The sequence below is a fragment of the Sparus aurata genome, chromosome 7 (assembly GCF_900880675.1).
Source record: "Sparus aurata chromosome 7, fSpaAur1.1, whole genome shotgun sequence".
Lineage (NCBI taxonomy): Eukaryota > Metazoa > Chordata > Actinopteri > Spariformes > Sparidae > Sparus > Sparus aurata.
Window position 1 is genome coordinate 1,042,542 of NC_044193.1, and position 25,515 is coordinate 1,068,056.

At 39.3% G+C, this 25,515-nt stretch overlaps 2 protein-coding genes across 2 annotated transcripts; both read right to left on the reverse strand.

Annotated features, from left to right (window-relative positions):
* Nucleotides 1-5,799: 5,799 nt before the first annotated feature.
* On the reverse strand, nucleotides 5,800-8,905 carry LOC115584948 (galactose-specific lectin nattectin-like). Its single transcript, XM_030422916.1, has 7 exons — nucleotides 8,859-8,905; nucleotides 7,876-7,934; nucleotides 7,675-7,708; nucleotides 6,741-6,826; nucleotides 6,435-6,569; nucleotides 6,240-6,348; nucleotides 5,800-6,043 (listed from the first exon to the last, which is right to left on the reverse strand). The coding sequence occupies exons 2-7, from the start codon at nucleotides 7,930-7,932 to the stop codon at nucleotides 5,979-5,981; spliced, it is 486 nt and encodes a 161-aa protein (XP_030278776.1). The 5' UTR covers nucleotides 7,933-7,934; nucleotides 8,859-8,905; the 3' UTR covers nucleotides 5,800-5,978.
* Nucleotides 8,906-19,473: 10,568 nt separating this feature from the next.
* LOC115584947 (galactose-specific lectin nattectin-like) lies at nucleotides 19,474-21,705 on the reverse strand. The gene is made up of 6 exons (XM_030422915.1): nucleotides 21,647-21,705; nucleotides 21,387-21,426; nucleotides 20,501-20,592; nucleotides 20,218-20,352; nucleotides 20,023-20,131; nucleotides 19,474-19,824 (listed from the first exon to the last, which is right to left on the reverse strand). Exons 1-6 carry the CDS (start codon nucleotides 21,701-21,703, stop codon nucleotides 19,760-19,762), a joined length of 498 nt encoding a protein of 165 aa, XP_030278775.1. The 5' UTR covers nucleotides 21,704-21,705; the 3' UTR covers nucleotides 19,474-19,759.
* Between the last annotated feature and the right edge of the window lie 3,810 nt (nucleotides 21,706-25,515).

Genomic DNA, 25,515 nt, shown 5'->3' on the forward strand with positions numbered 1-25,515 from the left:
TTGGCGCCTATCCAATACATGTTGTAATGTAAACACACAATTGAGGTCAGACTGTCTGACTTATTGGGTGTAGAGGACTGTGAGAAAGATAATGATTTACTTTATTGTCTTCTTGGAAGAGCTTTACAACGTTCTCTTGAAGGATATCTACAAAGAAAAACCTTTCAAGAGAATAACATTTAATGATTCATGGATTCTTTTAAACACAAATTTCCTTAAGGGAGTGTTTGTAGACTTTGTCAGGACATGTGCAAGACTTTTTTGTATCTCAATTTTCTTTTCTGTTTCTCATCTTTTGCTGCATTTCTTCCTGCCTTCTATTACCATATCTATTGTGAACGAAAACACCACATCAAATCCTTTTCGTGTGAAAACCTATTTCCTGCATCACTTGGAAGCACGTGTAGGTACTTTTTCTGATGGCTTTTCCTTGATAATTCACAGTCACCAACATATCTGATAACCCTGTTCTGATAGCATTGAATAGCTCTGCTGGTTCATACCAGTTCATAATGAAAGTGTTGGAAATCGATGGAGCCAATTGATTATTGGCTATTAATTAAATTTGATATTGTTAATCAATGAATGATGTAGGTTATTATTATTTATTAATGAACACGGAGCACCAGGGATCAATAATCAAATGATATGCTCCACCGATTCCCGACATTGATGCCCCATGTGAGGCAGTATATAACACAATGGTGCCCCGTGTGAGGCAGCGTGCACCATAATGGTGCCCCGAGGTGATCAAATGTAAATTGTGTCATAGTATTTATCATAATCCATAATCATCCTTGATAATCATAATCATTACTGATAGCCAAATTTAACCTAAAACTCCCTTTTAATGCCCCATCAGAACTACATAATTGTGCCTTGTGTGATGCAGTGTACAACAAAAGCTATGCCAACAGTCTGGTTGAAGACAGGTCAGTTTTTTTTCGAATTGTTTAGGTAACAAAAAAGAAAGCCAAGTGGGCGGATTATTAATTTGCACTGCACTGCCTTAGGCCCTCATTGGTACAGAATTATTGTGTTTGTTTCGGAGACCTAGGACTGTATTTTCGTTTAGGCGGATTCGCTGGGACACCTTATCCACACAAACACTCCGATTAGAGAGTGAAGCCAGACACAGTAGAACAGTTAACGTAGCTTTAATGATGAAGCACGACTCCAAATCACATACAGCTCGGTGTTTCTGGTTTACTGCTTACAGTTTTACTCTGTCTACACTGTCTGAGGCTTTACATCGGTCTGATTGACTCTCTTCTGTACTGGTATCTGCAATGGACAAACATGATATACATGAGAAGGTGCGCTAGCTTAATGAGCACATGTTAGCTCAAACTTAGTGTGGCAAAATGGTCATTTTCTCCCTTTGTTAAATGCCCTCTTATAAGGTCTCTGGTGTTGCAGAATAAATCTCCTCTCTTCTTTCTGAGTTAAGTGCCATCGGGCTTTAGGCATGAACTCAATCACCTTGATTGCGGGGCGGTGCTGCGCTGACCTATATGTAGGTGCGCACCTTCCTCATCAGATATGTGTGCTTCCCTGTCATATGGAGCCTGGTTTCCGTGTTGGCGGCGTGGTCTGGCGTGGCGTGGTTGTTTCAGAGACTGTGTGACGGATTGAGTGTCCTCACTGTAATCTCAAGGTAAACCTCTCTGCCATTTTTGTTACATCGGCACATTTACGGTGTAGTTGGCATTATATCGGCATGCGTTTTCTTGCTTCGCAGTGGAGCTGGCCTGTCTGCCGGCTGGAGAGTGTGTGTTGGGAACGTGTGGCCCAGAGCCCGTGCGTAACGGCCTGTGCGTAACGGCCCGTGTGCACTCGGTGTTGCTTTGCTGAGGTAGGCCTGCTCATTGTCTGTCTGCTGTATTTATGCTGTCTGTTATCTGCAAATGAAATAACTTGGTGGCTCTGATTGCAGCAATAGCTGCTGCGCTTCATCCCCTGTGTCTCTCACTCCCACGAGGGGGCTGCTGCATGGGAAACCTTCCGGTAGGTACTCGAATTTACCTTCCTCCTTTGGCTTCAATTGCAATTTTTGTTATAATTCAGTTGTGTTTGTGCACTTATAGGCCAAGCAGTACACATCGGCAGGTGGTTTATCTCCAACCCTAAGCCGTCTGCTCGCCAGGGATCTCCGCTGTTCTGTCTGCGCTGTTCTGCCTGCATTGTCTGTCCGCGCTGCTCTACTGAGCATAATTAAAGGAGCATTTAGTATTTTTATTACATAGATCATGAACGTTGGGTTGTGTATAACATAATTTCATTTGTTTTTCATTCTTTTTGTTGTAACCCCCAGTGTTTAGTTCATTTATATTTTCCTTATTTCATTATTCATTTAGCCTATTGGTCGTGGTGTCTTTGTGATGCGCCAGTTAACCCAGTTCTGACATCTTGGCCATGTTGAGTGGGTTGGTGCTCTTTGAAGCCAGTGTGTTGGTTTGTGCCGTGCCCCCCCCCCCCCCCCCCTTTAATGACTTGATTTTATTAACGTTTGTTGTCTTTCTTTTATCAAACAGGAGCTGTTGGGCCCGAGCGAGTGGCACTGATTCCTTTGGTGGCGGTCCCCTTCACTTCCTTTTTCGGTGGCGTGCAGCGTGGTGTGATCCGATGGTGTGGGTTTTCATGTTTGGTGTGTCTCATTGGACCCCTTCCCCACTTTCAGCTAGTCACTTTCGCTGGGAGGCCCACAGCCCTGTGTATTAATTTTCATTTTGAGTATACATTTTTAGAGGAGGTGTTGGGGCAAAAATAACTGTGCAATATTGGGCCAAAAGGGTGACTGTGCAATAAAATTCACAAAATTACTCTCACCAGACCTTTTACTAATACTTTTGAAAGAATTGTGTTCATTAAACAAAAGAAATATTACATAAACTTGTCTATTTTTGGAAGCACGTCTCTGAAAAGTGATTTCGAACCTGTGACCTTGTTGTCTGTGTTATATCAAAGTGGCTGTACCCACGTAAACTATTTCCTGGGGGCGAAATTCCCCTAGGTGGTGTTGTTGGACTCAAATAACTTTGAAGTTAACTTAATCAACTTAAAACGTAGACCTCTCGCCGCTTTGCCACATTAGCTTCAACTTAGTCAACAGTTACCAGTCTGTTAGCACATTAAACATCTAATAAAACATTGCTACACAAGCAACGTTAGCTTACATTAGCGCTGAAATTCGCCGCTTCATTTGCATATCAAATAACTAATTAACGATTGTTAACGGAACATTACAACCCACCTTCACCACAAACGCAGACAGGCATCAATGCAGAATGAACTTGAATACCGTGAACAGCTCAATATTATGTTCCCAAGGACCCCTTACCTGCCCAACGAGGTGCCTGATGTAAAAACACTAAATTCTGCACTGAATGGTTCCTGCACAAAACACACGGTATTAATAGGGAATTTACAACAATGTTTATGAAATAAAGTATTTTAGTCCTGTTCGTTGATCAGAGTTGTTCATGATTAAACTATAACCTGTACTGTACATTTACTGCTACTAAACAACTTATCGGCAAAAGTTCACCCTCTGCTCCGGTTGCTAACACCGGTCTGCTCCAGCTTCTTGCTTGACCACTAACACACTGCTCACCGCCCTGGGCCCGTATTCACAAAGACTTTTATCTTAACGTTAGGAGTACTCCTAAATCGGACTAAAAGTTTTTATGTGGGAGTTGTTCAATTCACAAAGCCGCTGAGACCTACTTTTAGTTATGAAAACAGTGAACTCCTAAACTAGAAGTAACTCTCTGTTGCTATGGATGACGTCATTTTATAAGGACGCACTTAGAAGCGGTGACAACGGTGATTGGCTGTTGAGTGACAGGGCAGCCCATTGAAAAGTCATTTAGGCTACGCAATGCATGAAGTGAAAATAAGGAAGTTGACTACAAGCCCATGACAAAGCCTATGAAAAGATATTTGATAAATAAATGTATTTATGGGGAGAATTAAGTGCCCCCCCCCCCCGCCAAACAAAAACGCTTCGGACAACAATGACAAATTACAAGATAAATAAAAAAACGGCAATAAATAAAAGCGGCATTTGCTCGAAAAGCTGCGTCAAACCACCCTCCATTAAAATTCGGGAATCGCGTGTTGATCCGGGCCATTTCACAACAATGTCCAGTATATTGTAATGTGTGTCAAAGACAATTTGTGTATAGATGGAATGCAAGCCCTATTCGCACGGGACTAGTATAACCTGGGGACCTCCAGTAATTTGTAATAATTGCGGAGGTCGTCTGTGATCTTAATCCTGTGCGAATCTGCCATGTCTGTTATTTGTAAAGTAAAAAATCCACTGCAAATTACCTCCCATATTTCTCCAAACACAGAGTTCCTGTGATAATATTAGTCCTGTGCGAATCGGCATCTCTGTGATTTGGGGTCGTTTTTTATTTTTCTTAAGGTATTTTGTGTTTTCCACCTTTTTTCTGCCTTTTTCCCGGTCGAGAATTATGGAGGCTGCGTTGGGAATTATAAATGAAAGTTTTGACAGCATTTTGGGTGCAAATTCAGGAGGCTCATCAGAAGAGTGAAATCTCGAAAGATGATTAGATGGATTACATGCATGGCAGCATGCGGTAAGGCGCATTTTTCCATCTTTCAACAGGCTCACCAGTTATTATATTAAAAATGTCCATATCTAACTGTTGTGCTGCTCCAGCAAGGGCTCCGGTGCGATCGACCCGGGGGATAATGTCAGTAAATTCGAGTTAAAACACAGACTTTGCTTATCCTGTGTGAATGCGCCGCACGAAACACGGACGTGGTGGGATAATTTCTACATCACTTGAGGTCCCCAGGTAATACTAGTCCCGTGCGAAGAGCTGCATTTTCCCCGTAGTCAAATACCGGAGTGTTGCCAAACATTTTAACTGCGGCGTTATTGGATTGTTTCGGTTGGTTGGGATTGTTATTGCGTCCCTCACCAACTCAACCACAACTTCAATCCCTTCGCGGTCCATCCGACATCGTTTTAATAATTCCCTGTCATTTAGCGTCTCCAGAACATTCGGCTGTGACCAGGTCTTAGCGAGTTAGGAGTCCTCTGGACTACTTCTAAGGTCTCCCAGACTTAGGTGCTACTTTTAGGCTTAAAATGTTTTGTGAATAACTCTTATTTTCAAAAATTAGGAGTCCTAAAGTTACGATTGACACGCCCATTATTTTTAGGAGTTGCTCCTAAATTCGCCTGTTAGGAGCTACTTTTAGCCTTAAGATTCTTTGTGAATACGGGCCCTGTTCTGTAAATCAGCTGCACAGCTTTTATAACCCTGTTGGAATGATGTATGACTCACAGGTTCTACTATAGTCATATGTCATTATTCCATAATAGCAACAGCATAAATTAAGTTACTTTGAGCACTTAATTTTATTATTTGTCTACAAATATTTGCCTCAACAACACTGCCAAATAAGGACTCAGAAATCTGATAAAAATATCAAAATACACTGGAGGGGGGCTTTAAGTTAAAAACACTTGTTACATCACTGCGGTGAGTTTTGTCTGTCATAGTATGTCTGATAACTCTCTGACATTAAATGTGACAGTCTGGTCACCAAATACAAGTCTTACACACACACACACACACACACACACACACACACACACACACACACCGAACTGAAGAAACATGTTATGCTTAAAGAATATTTTTATTTCAATGTATTTTTGTTTTTTTGTATTGATTGTGGTTGAAAAGAAAGATAGTAAATATATGAAAGTAAATAAGAAAAACATTAAAAATGTTAAATCATAGTTAAATGAGGCAATTTCATATGCTGCCATTTACTGGTTTGGTTTGATTTTTTTATTTAAAGCATTAAATGAAAAGTGAATCATCAAAGGACGTTTCCTCTTATTTAAGTGTAAGATCAAACACAAAGTAAAGTCGTCATGGTGGAAGTGGCATCATCTCGGTACACATGAGGGCAGATGGAGGATGGAGGCATCAACGTCTCCTCACACAAACGGAAGGAACCCTATCGGTACATGGTCTATCATTCCAATAGTCCCCTGTAAAAGGAAAAGAGTGACTGAGTACAATAAATGTCTTTGCAGCTAATTACTTCTCCTTGAGTCAGAGTACATTTAAATATAATACTTGTTCCACAGACAAATAAAGATGAAACATGAACAAAATTATCATATTTTTTTCTTGTTCTTAAAAAAAAAAAAACATTGGGAAGTTTAGAAATAATATTCATATCACCGGAGTTGATTTGGGTGCAGTCTTCTTTTCCACGGTGGTTGTCAGGCTGCTTGCGAGCCCAGCGAGTGTACCGGACCTTTGACCCATCAGTCCACAACCACTTTCGCTCCTGGAAGAGTGAGCAGATTGCTGAACAGCTGCATTGATTTCAGTTTACAGATTTGTCTGCAGTGTAAAAGTGTAAAAAGGACTCACCTGAACTGCATCAAACAGCCCAATCCAGGCATGCTTATCAGAGCGAAGGACTCTTCTGATCAGTCCCCTGATCCAGACATGTTCCCTGTAGCTGCGGATTGAGGCCAGGTTCCCACCAAGACGAATGCAGTTGAGCTGATGGAGGAGACAGTGGGAAACAACAGAGATACAAAATCAATATGGAACATCTGAGAGCATGTACGCAGAGAAGAATACGATAGAGGAGAGAAATACAACCTAGTTCTGAAAAGCTAAAACGTGATCATCAACTACCTGAAGGCCAGTAAAGAGTGATTAACTACGCACCTCTGCATCAGCCATCGTCAGACTTCTGGGTTCAACCACGAAATAGCGCGAGCCAAGCCGAGTCCAAGCAGTACGATAATAACAGACTGTATCACAGTTTCCATGTTAGACAGACAAAAAGGATGAAGTTCAAATCTAAGTCAGAAGTTTTACATCATATTCACTGGAGTTGGCAAGATACTACAGGTTAATTATGTAAATAATTTAACTAATCAACATCACCATGAAACTTCCCCAGTTGATCACTTACATTAACATTGACATATGTCTGAATCTTTGTTTTTAAACCATTAAAATATTAACTGAAATTATTAACAGAATGTGAAATAGCAGTAACTCTGGTTAAAAGCTGCCTGTATTTGTTTTGTGTATCAATTAAACAGGTAAAAAATTGTTACATATTGCCCCTTTAAGTCAATTATTTCAGAGTTTTCAAAAATTGTAGGCTTAAATATGCAAATAATAAAACTATTGAATTATATCACCAATGAGAATCAATCTATTACACATACAATAATTAGCCTTTAAATGTCTAGAACAGAAATCACGACTAAAATAGACACACAAATGTGTGTTTTAGTTGTTTTCTATAGTCTGAAAGAAGACATGTTATGGATTAATGTATGAATATATGATGGCTTCTCCTGTGGTGTCTCCCCTTTGAAACAAATTAACTTTAACACCCTCCCACACCATCAGAACCATTTGAAAGATGCTGTAATGACTTGGGCTCACTTCAAATAATTTGTGTCAGAGGTTTATATAAACAGTCTGATGATGTGTAATTTTATCGCTCCATCCCAGAATGACAACAGCATTTTTTGGATTGATCAGAGTAGGTGGTGGTGTGAACTGCTCTGTGTAATGAATCAAACAAACCAGATGATGTAATGTGTTTGGGATGAATTTTTAGTTAAAAGTTGCAGAAACCTACTTTTATAACGAGAAAGACCTTTAACACGTCGCCCCTGTGAACATGAAGAAGACATTCATTAAATCAGCTAAAAAGTAGAAGAAGACGAAGAATTATTACTTATTATTACAAAGTGTGAATGTCATACTGCTGAGGATGAAATAATAATGTCAGTCTTAACAAATGATTAATAAAACTCTTGCAAGATGCATCATCACTTACGTCCAACTGTCCAATGGCCAAACAAAGGAGCACAAGAAGAGGAAGAGCTGACGCCATCTCTAGAGAGTTATATTAAAGAAGTTAGATTGTTCAGATGTTAATTAACACATGTTGTAGTAACTTACAGATATTAGTTATATACTTCTCTTTGTGAAAGTACTCTCATTAAACTTCTGTTCCAATAGTTTTATACTGCAGGTAAACTTGTTTACTTGAAATATCCCAATATCAACATGTGTTAAAGGAAAACTTTTGGTGAAGAAATTTAATAGAGTAAAATCTGCCAAAACAAACATGATAATCAAACTTTCTTTGTTTTCATGACTACAAACACAATTTGTACTGTTTAACTTTGTTTATATGTGGCGGACCCTGCCACCTTTCTAGTTTTACTGACAGTGTTCTGGGACCTTATTTCCCCCTGAGAACAGCTTGTTGATTCACTTGTGGAAAACAATTAGTATTCCTGATATTGTATTATTACTTCATTAATATTGTAAATATTAAAATTCTGAGTTTGAATTTCTTCTCTGAAACTACATAGTGCCCCCTTAATATTTGTATGTTTAAAAGTATCACAGGGTTTTATTTAGGTATAATTGTATATTCTTATACATAAAAAATATATGGATACAGTGAAACACACGTACAAATTCTTAGTCTAATTCTTGAGCAAAATATTATGTAATGCATATGATCCAAATATTTTTAAACTCTTCTACATACTTTTCAGCATGAACTGTGTATGTAGTTTTGCTACGTTTATCTCTGATAAGTTAATGAAAAATAAACTTGTATTTACACTGCACTGTAAATACCTACAACCTAGAGAGAGATTGCCTCATTAAGTGGACACGATGCAATCAGCTGATATATTTAGTTTTTATGCGATTACCTGTAAATCAGCACTGGGTTATTATCCTTTTCTAAAAGTCTTTTCTGTGAAGCTGGTGCTCTGATGAAAGAAAAAGATAAAATCTTACCGCCTTGTGATGATCAAATTCAAGTTGCTCGAGCAGTAGCAGGTTGAAGGCTGTCTTGGCAAAGGGAACACAGCCTTTATATAGTTTTTTCTTGGTGCTGGTTTCTTTATCTTGTTTGTCATCCACTGACTATAAGGATGTCTATTGTTTAACTAAGTATTATTTTACATATTGCCACAGCCTTGAGTAAATTTGTTCCTTAAACAATTCTATAAAAACATTCTGGTTACGAGAGACATCAGCTCCACTTGACATGTAAAAACAATAGTGTGAACTGTCTTAGTACACTGTCTACAGATACACATCGGGGTGTTTCATCTGAAATTTGATTCTAGTATCAATACATTTGTGTAGAAAATAAATAAAGGTTCGTCCTCAAGGACAACCTGTTGCCTCTTTCTGGTAATATGATCTTCACAAACGAATTAAGACCTTGAGTTTGAATGCCTCCACGCACCAGTTAAGTAGCAGTGTTGACCTGCTCTGCTCTCCTTTCATCCCTTCAGGACCTGCACAGCTCCTGGGCTCTGAGGCGTGTAGGTAGGATCGTGGCCGACCCTTCCCATCCCGGTCACAGACAATATTTTAAATTCAATTCAGGTCAATGTCACCTGATAAAATGTGAAACACAATCTCACCTTCTTTTCCTGAGTTATGATATTGAATATGGATAGGGATGGAATGGAATGGAAATACTCAAGTAAAATATCTGAAAATTGTACTTAAAAACAGTTCTTGAGTAAACTGTACTTTGTTCCAACGAATATCGGTCCCAAATATCAGTTTTCAGTCTTCTTGATTTCCAATAATCCGTACTGGCCCTGAAAAAACCAGTCGACCTCTGAGATGAATGATAGCCAGAATAGTATTTTAGCAGATTGTTATGACATCACAGTGAATTTGATCTTCTGGATATAAAATGCCAGCACTTTTCATAATTTCATTCTAATAGACGTTTATGGGAAATCTTTTCAAAATTTGCATTTCAGGTGTTATTGCTAAAAACCTGTTTTGTGACATCACAAAGACATTTGACAACCAAAGTAAAATCAGTTCATCCCTGGGTCCAAGTGGATGTTTTTGCCAAATTTGAGGAAACTTACCTCGAAGGAATCGTAAGATGAAGAAGATAAATTGGATCACCAGCACGAACATAAAAATACTTCCAAATCTCATTCTTCTGGCTCGTCATCATAGGGTCTGCTGTGGTTATGCAGAATCATCCAAACATGCATCTACAGAAAAAATATTGTCGCAGTACACCCTAAATATATTATGAAACTGGAATCAGAACATTTTGATGTTTTTCATAATGTTGAATATTGTAACTCAATAAAGTAGTTTGAGCACTGTTTGTTACACTTTCACTTTCACTTTACATGCTTCTGCAAACACATCATATGAATGAGAGCATGAAATGTAAAATATACTCAAACAAAAGAAGCGCATGACTACTGTTTGGCTGTTGACACATGTACTGTACCAGGAACATGTTTTACCTGAAAACAAATCTAAAACAAACATATCATGAGTGTTCTGTCAAAGCTGCTGGCATGCTGCCCTCCCTCATCTCTTAAAGCCATATTTAATCTTCAGTTCACTCAAATGCTTTTTATTGTTATTATAACAATTATATTTCCAGTAACCGATAACAATACACACCTGTTTCAAATATGGAATATTAGATAAGATAGAATAAGCAGATTGTGAATATGGAACACAATTTAATAATGCTGAAGCATTCAGTCGAGAGTCTGACTGTTTGAGTCACTTTGTTTTCTCATGTTTGTGCAGATGGCATGTATATAAATCAATCCTTCATATGTATGAATATACAGTAGGTATGTGCACCACCATACTAACCTGTTACTTTTCTCACTCTTTCATTATTTTATATTTCTATCATCATTCATTGTTAATATTATTTCTAATGAACTAAATAAGATTTTTGCACCTGACAATGAAGAATTAAAGAATAAAGCATGTAGAGGGTTTTTCAGAGCACACTGTGGTACACGAGTCCGACCTGTTGTTGTGCAAATACACTGCTCAAGCATTCAATAATGATCGTGGGGTAAGATAACTTGTTAAGCTGTTGCCAAATCTTTTGGTCGTATCCCATGGGCTTCTTCTGTTGATGAAACGTGATGAGAATCCTCCACTGAGATTCAAGACCAGAACTGACACCACTAACCCAACTGGGACTATTTTCAGAAGAGGACAATACAAAGCTCGATTTTTAGACAAGGTAATTTTTTTCATTGTTACGGCCCTTAGCCCATGGCTGTGTCCTGTGTGTAGTGGGTGTGTCTGTGTGTTGCAGGTTGCAGGGGATGGCTGATTGGGAGCACCTGGGCCTGGCTCTGCAGCTGATTTAAGCCGGCTGGTTTAAGTCCTCTCTCTCTCTTTCCTCAGGATCGACACCCTGCTGCTGCGGCGGCGTTGTTTTGTTTTGTTCTGTTCTGTTCTGTTCTGTTCTGTTCTGTTCTGTTCTGTTCTGCACCGGACAACATGCACCTCACATTTGACACCACATACAAGCACCCTCTTACACTTCTGATGCACTTCCACACTCCATGGTACATTTAATTTGTGTTCATAATCAATAGACATAGCTCTTTTGTTTTCATCCCGAGTCAATTATCCATATTTTGTTGCGGCCTCGGAGCCAGTCGTAACAAAGTTGGGGGCTTGTCTGATCGTTTTGTGGTTTTTGATGTTTTTCCTTAGGTTAACCTACTTTGGTTTGTCTTGGGCGTTCGCGGTGTGACCGCATTTAGTCTGTGTTGGCGCGGAAATTTGGCGTCTGAATTTGGGTATTTGGCGGCGTGTGGCAGTGACTGAAGGAGGTTAATTGACCTTGTGCGGCAAGGGTCGTCAGGAATGCGGGGTTCCCTTGGAGTCTCCTTAGTGGATGGTGATGTGTGTCTCCATTTATGGCGCTTTTGTGCTTGAGGAGGTCTAAAGCCTTGGTGCGCAGGCATGTTTTGAGGTTGTTTTCATTCATGCGTAATGGGTCCTTGCGGGAGAAGGTGAGTGTTGATTGAAGTGTGTGTGTGCATGATTTTTATGAGTTTTTTTTCCGGTAGGTTTAGCGGCGTCTCCCCTTTGGGACTCGCCGGTGGGGGGTTGTTAGTATTGGGGTACGGTGGTTGAGAGCATCCCTTTCCCTTTTTCCTCAATTTTGCTCGGGAGCACTGCCCGTGGTTTTGAGGTGGTGGCCAGTTTACTGGATGCTACTTTCGGGCCAGTGGGCTCTAGGTGCATAAAAACCTGCCACTACGCCTCATGAAGACTAGGGGGCAGTTATTCTAGTTAGGTTTTGGTCAGGCAGATGGCTAGCGGAGAAACGCAACTGAGGCACACAGGTGGGTTTAGCCCTTTGTATTTTTTCTGTTCTTCTCTCGCAAGCTTATCGGTATGGATGAAATTAAGACATTTTTGGAGAGCCCGTCTGAGCAGCTTTTGGACGAGTGTTTGAGGGATCAGTTACTGAAGTTGTTCGACTATTATAAAGTTCATGTGGGTGACAGACGAGTTAAGGAGGCCGTTAGGGCGAATCTGAAGGTGCATCTGTCTAAAATAAAGGTTTTGAGCACTGTAAAAGAAACTGTTTCGGTGAGTGACGATTCATTTCCGCCTGTCGCGGGTCTTGGTTTTGGTCCAGGTTTATCTTTTGAGCAGCTGAAAGAGTTGCTGGAATTACGCAGGAAATGGGAGACAGAGAAGGAATTGTCTTTGGAGAAAATTAAGCAGGGAACTGAATTGGTAAGACTGGAGCTGCAGAAACAAAAGTTGCAGTTGGTTCGTGAGGGGAGAGCAATGTCTGATGTTTTGACTGATGATCCCTTTGTGTCTGAGGGAAATCAGGTGAATTCTGCTGCTGTGAATGATTTGAAGCTTGTCCCTAAATTTAATGAGCGAGATCCGGAGACGTTTTTTAATGCTTGAGCGTCTGGCGGACGCTCGGGGTCGGTCTTAGTCCACGCATACGTTATTGTTGTAGTGTGTGTGTGATAACTGACAGGGCGCAGGAAGCTTATTCGTCCTTGAGTAGCAGTGAGTGTAGGAAGTATGCATCAGTAAAATCAGGTATTCTTAAGGCGTTTGAGCTGTTCCCTGAGGCTTATCGCCAGAGGTTTAGGACTTGGAGGAAGGGTGAAAAGTCTCATATGGAGTTTGTACGGGACTTATCCACTTCTTTTGATCAATGGTGTGTGGCTGCTGAGGTTGATGCAAATGATGCTCTGCGCGAGTTGGTTATATTGGAACAGTTAAAGAGCTCGGTTTCGGAGCGCATTGCAGCGTCTATATCTGAGCGCAAGGTTAAGACAGCAGCTGAGGCGGCCGCTTTAGCTTATGACTACGTGTTGAGGCATGAGCGAGTTGGTCCTGCTGTTCGCGGTAGCGGGCACAGGGACAATTCCACAGTGGGCGGTGAGTGTGGTCTGGGCGCCCGGTAAGACCGGAGCAGCAAGGGAACGAACGTGGTGCTTTTGAGTCTGACAAAGTGTGTAACTATTGTCATAAGCGGGGCCACTGGAGGCGTGATTGCTATCTTTAGGTCTGAGCACACAGAGCCCAGTTTTACCCCCAAACCGGCAATGTGCATCGCGCCGGTCTCTGAGAAGGTTTTGACAGGTGGTGAGGCGGGGCCACAGGGCTCCCTGTGATCAATGTTTGTGTGTATTAATTTATCTCTGCTCTGTTCCAGGTGCCTTCTGCTCTCCCTCTTTCCGCTTAAATGAGCTTCTTGGTACCAGTTGCTGGGGATGGAGAGGGGAGCTGGGGGGCCAATGAGGGACAGATGTGAGGTTTTTGTTTTTCCCTTTTTCTCATTACTATTATTGTTTTTTGCTATGGTTGAATAGCATTAAGGGTAGTTGCTGAGGATGGAGTCGGGGACATATGGATGCCAGGGTTCCGTTTGGGACCCTGACTTTATGGGGGGGGGGGGGGGGGGGGGGGTGTTACGGCCCTTAGCCCATGGCTGTGTCCTGTGTGTAGTGGGTGTGTCTGTGTGTTGCAGGTTGCAGGGGATGGCTGATTGGGAGCACCAGGGCCTGGCTCTGCAGCTGATTTAAGCCGGGTGGTTTAACTCCTCTCTCTCTTTCCACAGGATCGACACCCTGCTGCTGCTGCTGTTTTGTTTTGTTCTTTTCTGCACCGGACAACATGCACCTCACATTTGACACCACATACAAGCACCCTCTTACACCACTGATATACACTTCCACACTCCATGGTATATTTAATTTGTGTTTATAATCAATAAACATAGCTCTTTTGTTTTTATCCCACGTCAATTATCCATATTTTGTTGCGGCCTCGGAGCCTGTCGTAACATCAATTTCTTTGTTAACATTTTTTGTAAAGTGTCGCAGATTGTAGATCAACAACAACATAACATCATTGTTTGCCTGACTGGCCATCAGATTTGGGCTCCTGATAGTCATTTACTGCCAGTCAAATACGAGGAGCTGTTTTCATCCAAAAGAGAGGCGAGGGCTGCATAAAAACACGACTGCTGAGTGGGTCACACCTCTGACTCCTCCACCTAACCAGAGAAAATGTACCTCAAAGATTTAACAGTTCTCAGATTGAACATGCCTGAGGCAGACTGAGGTGCCAGGACACTCATTAAGGTCTTCTCAAAAGAGGCTGAGGAACGTTCGCCACCTAGTGCTGAAATTCTGTATTACTATTCTGGTTTTGAATTTGGTTAATGTCATTTGTTTACACTGGGCCAACCCTCCTTAGGATGAGCAACATAACCAGGCTCAGCAGCCTCTACAGACATGACAGAGGTGAACACGACCAAAGAAGACAATGTCTGAGGAGAGAAAGAGCAACCAAGCAAGAGACACGAGTCTCAGACCAGCTTTTAGTCTATAAGCCCATTTCTAAAGATAATCAGCTGTCAGCACGTTAAAGCAAGATGTTATGGTCAATGGTTCAGGTTACGTTAGCTTGACATGCTGTTAGTATTCTCAGTTGTGTGTGGCGTTTGTGAAACCTTTGACTGTAGCATGGGAAAAGCACAGACATGATGATGACTTCTCCTGGAGACACCAACATGCTTTTATTCTGATAGAAGGAATGAAGTGTTCATCTTCACTTCCTGTTGCTCCTCTCGCTGTTTAAAGTCAGACTGCTGTGTCGTCACATTCGCACTGCAGCTCAGTGATCAAACCTACAGTCAGTCATGAAGAAAATATCAAGAAGCACACACAGAAACATCTGCTCAGATTACATAATGAGCAACTCCTGAACGTGTTGTTTTAATATTCCTGTTTTCTTATTGTTGTTTTCATTGTTTGCTTTAGTTTCATCCATATATACTTCACATATATTCAGTGTTTTTTCATCTTCTGTTTATTCTGATTATTATTTTACTGCTTTTTCACTATGATATAATCCTTCATTTTGTGTCATTTGATTGTTTTCACATTTAAATAGTTTGGACTTTCTTATCACATGTATTTGTTGTAAAACAGCACATTGTCAGTTCTAATGAGCATTCTTAAAAAAACCTAAGAACCTTAATTTACAGACATTTGTAATATTAGTTTTATAATTCATGTTTGTCGTTGTTTTTCCACTCTTTCCACAACAAACCTTTCTTGATGTGTAAATACACTAACACATGAACACACAAATACAAAAAAAGTTACGAAAGCAAAAAAAAACTGAACCAAATTTTTTTTCTAATTTAATTACAACTCATTAATAAACCAATCAAATTGAACAATTCGAAAGTGATTTATTGATGATAAGCATCAAATTTAAAAAGATTTTATGACTAATTTTCTGTCATTATTCTGTTACTTAAGAATTGAACTTTACAACAGCAGAAAGTTTCATTCATTAAATTATAAAATACATTACATTTTTTAAGTTTAAATGTCAAATTTGAACACAGAATAAGTAAAACAACATACCCATGACTTACAACTAACACAAGTTATTGATTTATTCATAATTTTGTTATTTTGGTTATTTTAATGCATAATTTCACATGTGGTAAATTCATTTTTAGTTAACTCTGTCAGTTAACTCATATATGAGATTAATAAAATATCATTATAATGTTTTATATTAATATTCAGGTGGCAGCTTCAGGACTCTGTACCCAGGTCTGTTCTGGTTCTACAGTGGTAGTAAATAACTAAGTACATATTTACTAAAGTACACAACTTATTGATGATATTTCACTATTTTATCTTTGACTTCATATTTCCGCTTGTCAACAGCTCGCAGGGTCTTTTATTCACACAGTGAATCATGATTTATATACTTCCACTTACAACAGCAAATACGTCACAAACACGTTTCATATCAACATAATGAGGAAATGCTCTTCATAAGCATTCTATAAACGTGTGTTGGCGGCTTCACTGACAATGTATCAGTTGAAGCATGCTTTATGCTTTTCGTGGTTCTGTTTAGAGAACTCACAGCTGTTGCTATAGGTCACCCAACCTGTTGAACGAACCTGAATAAAGACAGTACTCAGGATATGAATCCCCGAAAATTTTATTTTTCCCAAAATATGACAAAACGAATTGATATCATACAGTATAAATGGAATTATTAAGATAAAGGGCGGTTTGGCTATAAAGACACCTCATCAGGTTTCTATTGGGATTTCTTCACATGTTTGAGCAAATAAAAAAGACTTCAGAAAGGAAGTGAGTCCTTTAGCTGTTAGCTGGATGTCTTTATTGTCCTTTGTTATCAAAAGTAATTGAATTCAAGATAATCTGAAATCAAAATACAGAAGTCAGCTTGGAAGGATATAATATAACATACTTATGTGATATTTTTAATGAATGAATGGTAGATTCAAAGTTGATTAAACTTTAATTAAAGCAACATTATTTAGCATTTTTTTCCTAAAAATAACAGCTTCAGAATCATTTGGATGGTGAAGTGTCTTGTTATAGAGTTGACAGTGTCATTTGTTTCTGCACTATGTAACCTCATTGAGAGAATCACAGCGTAACATACATGCTTACTTCAACATACATATTTTCATTAGAGATGCACCGATCAGGATTTTTGGGGCCGATCACAGATCACCGAAAGCAATATCTGCCGATCCCGATATTGCCGATCACCGACCACAGCGTCAAATCCATAGATTCTTCTATATTGTTGTCTTGTGTAACTTTCATATATTTAATTAATGATTCTTCTTACACAACATTGACATTGTATTATTAAGTATAAAAATTAGGAGATGAGAAAGTATCATGAATTGACCACCGTTTTATTGCAGGCTGAGGCAATGTGCAATATTTCACACTCTAGAGACTCTTAGAGACAACTTGGACTCTGCTTACATACAGTAACTGTAGCTTACTAGTGGGAATGCAGTCAGGGTGGGAATTTTGTCATTTTAGGGGCAAGTCCATCTGGCCTTCATTTTTTTTTTTCAGGGGCACCAAGTCCACATGACAGGGCACAAAGGCCACTGAGTAAAATTTGTTGATTTACCTTTCAGACTGACACCATAACATCCCAATTTATCATAAGACATGGATTATGTATTAACAAATTTTTTTTATACCAAAATCAAGTTAAAGTTACATTAGAAAGTAGTTTTTGTTAAGTAGGGTTAGGGTGAGGTGGGTTTTGTGACACCTCACTGAATATTAGTGTTATTGAATATTTCTCCTCATAGAAATTCCCCAAAATTATGGCAAAGCACATTTTTTCCAAACTAAAAATAGTAGAATAACCAGCAGGAGACCACTGATGTGTGGAATGATTTTGGTGACACTACACTCTGAATAATAGTGAAGTTATTGAATTTTTTGTAGTTTCTCTTTTCGGTGTTGCACTTTGTAGACGGTCCCTGCGCCCTCGTCTCACAGCTGGCTGACCATACAGACCAGAGTTTATGTCCAGACGCTCGTTTTGATTAACATACGGTTGTAGCTCGTTGTCTTCCTCACTACGGTAGGAAAGAGCTGTCGTTTGTGTTTTAACAAGGTTTCACTTATGAGTTATTGATCCGGGAAGTTCGAATCTGTGAATGTATTTCCAACTTTACCAAACTAAATCCTACCACATAAGTCAGTTACGTATCATGTCAAAACCGGCTGCGCTCGCTCGCTGTGCTGTAAGTTTCGTACTTCTGTTTCGAGAGGCTGCTGCTGTTTGAGAGGCTTTCACGTGAGATCATCGATGTGATGATGAGACTCCACCTGCGCAAACCGCGGACTCACTGAAGTTACTGTGAGTGACTACTGTGCACTCAGGTGGTTGTAATTAAAGTCAAGCTCGCTACGCTGACCGGGCCAGGGGCACAGAGGCCACTGTGGCCGTCGATGAGTTTTTTTTTCACGGGGCATCAAGGCCAAAGTGCAGGGCAACAGCGGCCATGAAATTCCCTCCCTGCATGCAGTTAATGCACTGTCTTTATACTTGAACATCATCTGATCGGCCTGATGTGATCTATTTTGAGAACTCCGATCAAAACCGATAGGGGCATTATCGGCCGATTGCGATCGGTTGCCGATCGATCGGTGCATCTCTAATTTTCATCACATGAAATTGTTGTGAAGTAATAAGTTTTGTTTGTTGTTAGCACCTTCATTATGTCTAACAAATTGTTACAGACCTGGGATTTGTTTTTATCAAAGTGGTGCTGTACTCAGAAACTGCGGGGGGCGACAAATCATACAAAATGACAATTTCTACATAATGATGCTGAATAGTTATTTGACTGTTAACAGACAATGAAAAGCTCTACAGGTATAAACCATTTATTAAACAATTGTGAAGGTTTTTAATCAGCAGGTGCAACTTTTTAGTCCCCGTAGAAATACTGTTCATAGATGTACTACACTCGCGTTTTGGCTCCCAGGAGGGCACTTTAGCGCGTGTTTTTTGCCGCACAGAGGCCACTTCAGCGCGTGTTTTGGCTCCCAAGAGGGCAGTTTATCATGTTTTAACCAGCCAAGAGGACAGTTTAGTGTGTTTTGCCAATCAAGAGGGCACTTTGACACGCTTTTTTGGCTTCCAAGAGGGCACTTTAGCACACGTTTTGGCTCCCAGGAGGGCACTTTAGCGTGCGTTTTTCAACAATTGAGCCACGAGGGGGGGCGACTGTCCCCCCCCCCCCATGATGATCTTCATCATTAATCATTCATTATTATTGATCACCAAATTTAACCCAAAGCTCCCTTTTAATGCTCTATGATCACTGCATGATGGTGCCCCGTGTGAGGCAGTGCACAACAACACTGTCTTTCATTTCTTATCAGTGATCACATCGTAAAAATATTAATGATGACCCTGGAATAGAACCTTGGGGCCAAACATTTTATTAATCTTAAGAAAGTTACTACCAGGACACAAAGGGGCTTTTACCCTGATAGAAGGACTGTTACTTTGATCACAAAATTATGTTATTTGTCTATAAATATTTGCCTCACCAACACTGACAAGAAAGGACTGAGAAATATCATAAAAATGTCAAAATACAATGGATAGGGGGCTTTAAGTTAAAGGTACTTGTTACATCACTGCGGTTAGTTTTGTCTGTCATCACCTCTCTGACAGTAAATATGGCAGTTTGGTAACTAACACACACACACACACAAAATATTTTTATTTCAGTGTATTTTTGTTTTTTGTATTGATTGTGATTGAAATGAAAGATAGTGAATATATGACAGTAAATGAGAAAAAAAATCAAAAATGTTAAGGCAATTTCATATGCTGCCATTTACTGATTTGGTTTGATTTTTTGATTTAAAGCATTAATTGAAAAGTGAATCAACAGAGAAAGTGTACTCTTATTTAAGTGTAAGATCAAACACAAAGTAAAGTCGTCATGGTGGAAGTGGCATCATCTCGGTACACATGAGGGCAGATGGGGGATGGAGGCATCAACGTCTCCTCACACAAACGGAAGGAACCCTATCGGTACATGGTCTATCATTCCAGTAGTTCCCTGTAAAAAGAAAAGAGTGACTGAGTACAACAAATGTCTTTGCAGCTAATTACTTCTTCTTGAGTCAGAGTAAATTTAAATATTATACTTGTTCCACAAACAAATAAAGATGAAACATGAACACAATTGGTATGTTTTTTTCTTGTTCTTAAAAAAAAAAAAAAAAACGGGGAAGTTTATAAGTAATATTCATATCACCGGAGTTGATTTGGGTGCAGTCTTCTCTTCCACGATAGTTGTCAGGCTGCTTGCGAGCCCAGCGAGTGTACCGGACCTTTGACCCATCAGTCCACATCCACTTTCGCTCCTGGAAGAGAAAACTGATTGCTGAACAGCTGCATTGATTGCAGGTTACAGATTTGTCTGCAGTGTCAAAGTATAAAAAGGACTCACCTGAATTGCATCAAACAGCCCGATCCAGGTAGCCCTATTAGAGCGAAGGACTCTTCTGATCAGTCCCCTGATCCAGGCATGTTCACTGTAGCTGCGGATTGAGGCCAGGTTCCCACCAAGACGAATGCAGTTGAGCTGATGGAGGAGACAGTGGGAGAAAACAGAGAAACAAAATCAGGAGAAAGAAGATACAAGATAGAGGAGAGAATACAAACTGGTTCTGAAAAGCTAAAACTTGATCATCGACTACCTGAAGGCCATGAAAGAGCGATTAACTACGCACCTCTGCATCAGCCATCGTCAGTCTTCTGGGTTGAACGATGAAATAGCGTGAGCCATACCGAGTCCAAACAGGATTCACAGGACGAGGACAGACTGCATCACAGTTTCCATGTTAGACAGACAAACAGGATGAAGCTCAAATCTGAGTCAGAAGTTTTACATCATATTCATTGGAGCTGGCAAGATACTACAGGTGAATTACATAAATAATTTAACTAATCAACATCGCCATGAAACTTCCCCAGTTGATCACTTACATCAACATTGAAATATGTCTACATTTTTGTTTTTAACTCTGGTTGTAGGCTGCCTGTATTTGTTTTGTGTATAAATTTAACTGGTGAAAAAATCTTACATATTGCACCTTAAGTCAATTACCTCAGAGTTTTCAGAAATGGTAGGCTTAAACAGGAAAATAATACAATTAATGAAATAATATCACCAATGAGGATCTGTCTATAAACTGTACAATAATTAGCATTTAAATGTCTAGAACAGAAATCTGAACTGAAATAGACACATAAATGTGTTTTTAGTTGTTTTCTATAGTCTGTAAGAGACATGTTATGGATTAATGTATGAATATATGATGGCTTCTCCTGTGGTGTCTCCCCTTTAAAAGAAATTGACTTTAACACCCTCCCACCGTCGGACTTGTTTGAAAGATGCTGTAATGACTTGGGCTCACTTCACAAACTTTGTGTCAGAGGTTTATATAAACAGTCTGATGACATTGTGTCATTTTATTGCTCCATCCCAGAGTGACAACAGCATTTTTTGCATTGATCAGAGTAGGTGGTGGTGTGTGTAATGAATCGAGCAAACCAGATGATGTGTTTAGGATGGACATCTGTCACTGGACAGAATTAAAAGTTGTAGCTACCTACGTTTCAAACCAAGACGAGCTCCTACGTGAATACGTCCCCCCTGTGAACATGAAGAAGATATTTGTTAAATCAGCTCAGAAGAGGTTTGTTGTAGTTAGATTAAAAAGTAGAAGTAGACGAAAATCTTTACTGATTATTATTGTTAAGAAAAAAGGGAAATAAAGTGTGAATTTCATACTGCTGAGGATGGAATAATAATTTCAGAAAAGTAGAAATGGTCTAATGTAGGTCTAAATAAAACAAACTTAATCATCACTTACGTCCAGCTGTCCGATGGCCAAACAGAGGAGCACAATGACAGGAAGAGCCGACCCCATCTCTAGAAAGTTATATTAAAGAACTTAGGTTGTTCAGATATCTATTAACAATAAAAATTACAGCAACTTATAGGTTTTGGTTATATACTTCTATTTGTGAAAGTACTCTCATTAAACTTCTGGTTCAATAGTTTATACTGCAGGTAAACTTGTTTACTTGAAATATTTTAATATCAACATATGTTAAAGGAAAACTGTAGTTTTGGTGAAAAAAATCAGAAGAGAAAAAACTGCCAAACCTAAGCTGACAATCAACCTCTTTTTGTTTTCATGAGTACAAGATACATAACACAATTTATACTGTTTTCCGTTGCTAATATGTGGCGGACCCTGCCACCTTTCTAGGTTTACAAACTCTGCGACCAGCTTGTTTATTCACTAGTGGGAAACAATTAATATTCCTGAGATTGTATTATTACTTCATAAAAATTCTGAGTTTAAATTTCTTTTCTGAAACTACATAGTGCCCTTTTAATATTTGTATATGTTATTTTGTAAAAGTATCACAGGTTTTTTATTTATGTATAATTTTACATTCTTATCCATGAAAAATAAAAGAATAAAGTTAAACACACATACAAATTCTGAATCTAATTCTTGAGCAAAATATTAAGTAATATATATTTTCCAAACATGTGTATAGTTATGTAGTTTTGTTAAATGTATCTCTGATAAGTTCATGAAAAATAATACTTTTAGTATTAAAAAGTAAAAAGTAAAATAAACTTCTTTCTTGGAAGGGAAGGTAGCACTGTAAACACCTACAACCTAGAGAGAGATTGCCTCATTAAGTAGACACGATGCAATCAGCTGATATATTTAGGTTTTCTACGATTACCTGTAAATCAGCACTGGGTTATTATCCTTTTCTAAAAGTCTTTTCTGTGAAGCTGGTGCTGTGATGAAAGACAAAGTTAAAACCTTACCGCGTTATGATGATCAGATTCAAGTTGCTCGTGCAGTAGCAGGTTGAAGGATGTCTTGGCAAAGGGAACGCAGCCTTTATATAGTTTTATTCTGGCGGCTTATTTCTTTAACTTGTTTGTCATCCACTGAACACAAGACTGTCTGTTTTCTTAATAAGTATTATTTTACATATTGCCGCAGCCCTGAGTAAATGTGTTCCTTAAACAATTCTATAAAAACATTTGGTTACAGTTTGGTTTGGTCCACTCGACACGTAAAAACAATAGTGTGGACTGTCGCGGTACACTGTCTACAGATACACATCGTGGTGTTTCATCTGAAATTTGATTCTAGTATCAATAAATTTAGGTAGAACATAAATAAAGGTTGCTCCTCAAGGGCAACCTGTCGGCTCTTTCTGGGAACACCATCTTCACAAACGAATCAACACCTTTCGTTTGAATGCCTCCACGCACCAGTTAAGTAGCAGTGTTGACCTGAATGATCCCAGGGAATAACTTCCAGTCAGCCACATGCCGTCTGCACGGGGACAACATTTTTACAGAGGACTACACAGGACTGATAGAGAGCTTCACCACATGGTGCAACAACAATCACCTGAAGATCAAGATCAGCAAAACCAAGTTCATTATGAGAAATAAACAATAATACTTGTGTGTGATCCTGTTTTTAATTGATGAATCTAACTGTCGTTGAAAATGTCTGTGGAACATCCATATTTTAAATATGTAGCTTCATGTTCTATCAGACAGCACAGAAGATTTCTAGGTAGGCACCCGAGGTTAATGTCACTGATTCAGTACCTGATCAAATGTGAAACACAATCTCCCTTCTTTTCCTGAGTTATGGCACTGAATATGGATAGGGACAGAATGGAATGGAAATACTCAAGAAAAGTATCTGTAATTGTACTTAAGGACAGTATTTGAGGAAACTGTACTTCATCCCAGAGAACATTAGTCCCAAATATCAGTTTTCAGTCTTCTTGATTTCCAATAATTCGTACTGGCCCCGAAAAACCCGTCGACCTCTGGGATGAATAATAGCCAGAATAGTATTTTAGCAGATTCAGATAAAGTCACAGTGAGGTTGACCTTTTAGAAAAAAATGCCGCCACTTCATAATTTTATTCTATGAGACATTTGTGGGAAGTGTGACATTTGCATTTCAAGTGTTATTGCTATAAACCTGTTTTTGACATCACAAAGACATCTGACAACCAAAGTCAAATCAGTTCAATTTGAGGAAATTACCTCGAGGTGTTTCTAAGATGTTGGGTTCCCAACTCGAGCGCAGGCATGAAAATACTTCCAAATGTCATTCTTCTGGCTTGTCAACTTCTGATCTAGTCGGCTGAACAAACCATAATTATCATTATTGCAGTGGACCGCATGCTTCTGCAAACACATCATATGAATGAGAGCATGAAATGTAAAATATAGTGACTCCTGTTTGGCTGTCGACACACCCACTGTACCAGGAACATGTTATACCTGAAAACAAGTCTTAAACAAACATATCATGAGTGTTCTGTCAAAGCTGCTGGCATGCTGCCCTCCCTCATCTCTTAAAGCTATATTTAATCTTCAGTTCACTCAAATGCTTTTTATTGTTATTATAACAATTATATTTTTAGTAACCGCTAACAATACACACCTGTTTCAAATATGTAATATTAGATGAGATGGAATAAGCAGATTATGAATGTGGAACACAATTTAATAATACTAAAGCATTCAGTCGAGAGTCTGACTGTTTGACTCACTTTGTTTTCTCATGTTTGTGCAGATGGCATGTATATAAATCAATCCTTCATATGTATGAATATACAGTAGGTATGTGTACCACCATACTAACCTGTTACTTTTCTCATTTCCTTTTATTATTCTAGATGTTTATCATCATTCATTGTTAATATTATTTCTAATAAACTAGATAAGATTTTTGCACCTGACAATGAAGAATTAAAGAATAAAGCATGTAGAGGGTTTTTCAGAGCACACTGTGGTACACGAGTCTGACCTGTTGTTGTGCAAATACACTGCTCAAGCATTCAGTAATGATCGTGGGGTAAGATAACTTGTTAAGCTGTTGCCAAAGCCTTTGGTCGTATCCCATGGCCTTCTTCTGTTGATGAAACGTGATGAGAATCCTCCACTGAGATTCAAGACCAGAACTGACACCACTAACCCAACTGGGACTATTTTCAGAAGAGGACAATACAAAGCTCGATTTTTAGACAAAGTTAATTTTTTACATTGTTACGGCCCTTAGCCCATGGCTGTGTCCTGTGTGTAGTGGATGTGTCTGTGTGTGGCAGGTTGCAGGGGATGGCTGATTGGGAGCACCTGGGCCTGGCTCCACAGCTGATTTAAGCCGGCTGGTTTAAGTCCTCTCTCTCTCTTTCCTCAGGATTGACACCCTGCTGCTGCTGCTGCAGCTGTTTTGTTTTGTTCTGTTCTGTTCTGTTCTGTTCTGTTCTTTTCTGCACTGGACAACATGCACCTCACATTTGACACCACATACAAGCACCCTCTTACAATACTGATATGCACTTTCACACTCCATGGTACATTTAATTTGTGTTTATAATCAATAAACATAGCTCTTTTGTTTTCATCCCACGTCAATTATCCATATTTTGTTGCAGCCTTGGAGCCAGTCGTAACATCAATTTCTTTGTTAACATTTTTTGTAAAGTGTTGCAGATTATAGATCAACAACAACATAACATCATTGTTTGCCTGACTGGCCATCAGATTTGGGCTCCTGATAGTCATTTACTGCCAGTCAAGTACGAGGAGCTGCTTCATCCAAAAGAGCGGTGAGGGCTGCTCTCATAAAAACACGACTGCTGAGTCGATCACACCTCTGACTCCTGCACC

Bases quoted from the DNA above. Each gene is read 5' to 3' on its own strand.
- LOC115584947 (XM_030422915.1), bottom strand. From the start codon at position 21,703: ATGGGGTCGGCTCTTCCTGTCATTGTGCTCCTCTGTTTGGCCATCGGA. The intron at 21,427-21,646 runs GTAAGTGATGAT...TCATGTTCACAG, and splicing joins TGGCCATCGGACAGCTGGAC to GGGGGACGTATTCACGTAGG. The intron at 20,353-20,500 runs GTGCGTAGTTAA...CTCCTCCATCAG, and splicing joins TGACGATGGCTGATGCAGAG to CTCAACTGCATTCGTCTTGG.
- LOC115584948 (XM_030422916.1), bottom strand. From the start codon at position 7,932: ATGGCGTCAGCTCTTCCTCTTCTTGTGCTCCTTTGTTTGGCCATTGGA. The intron at 7,709-7,875 runs GTAAGTGATGAT...TCATGTTCACAG, and splicing joins TGGCCATTGGACAGTTGGAC to GGGCGACGTGTTAAAGGTCT. The intron at 6,349-6,434 runs GTGAGTCCTTTT...TCACTCTTCCAG, and splicing joins GGCTGTTTGATGCAGTTCAG to GAGCGAAAGTGGTTGTGGAC.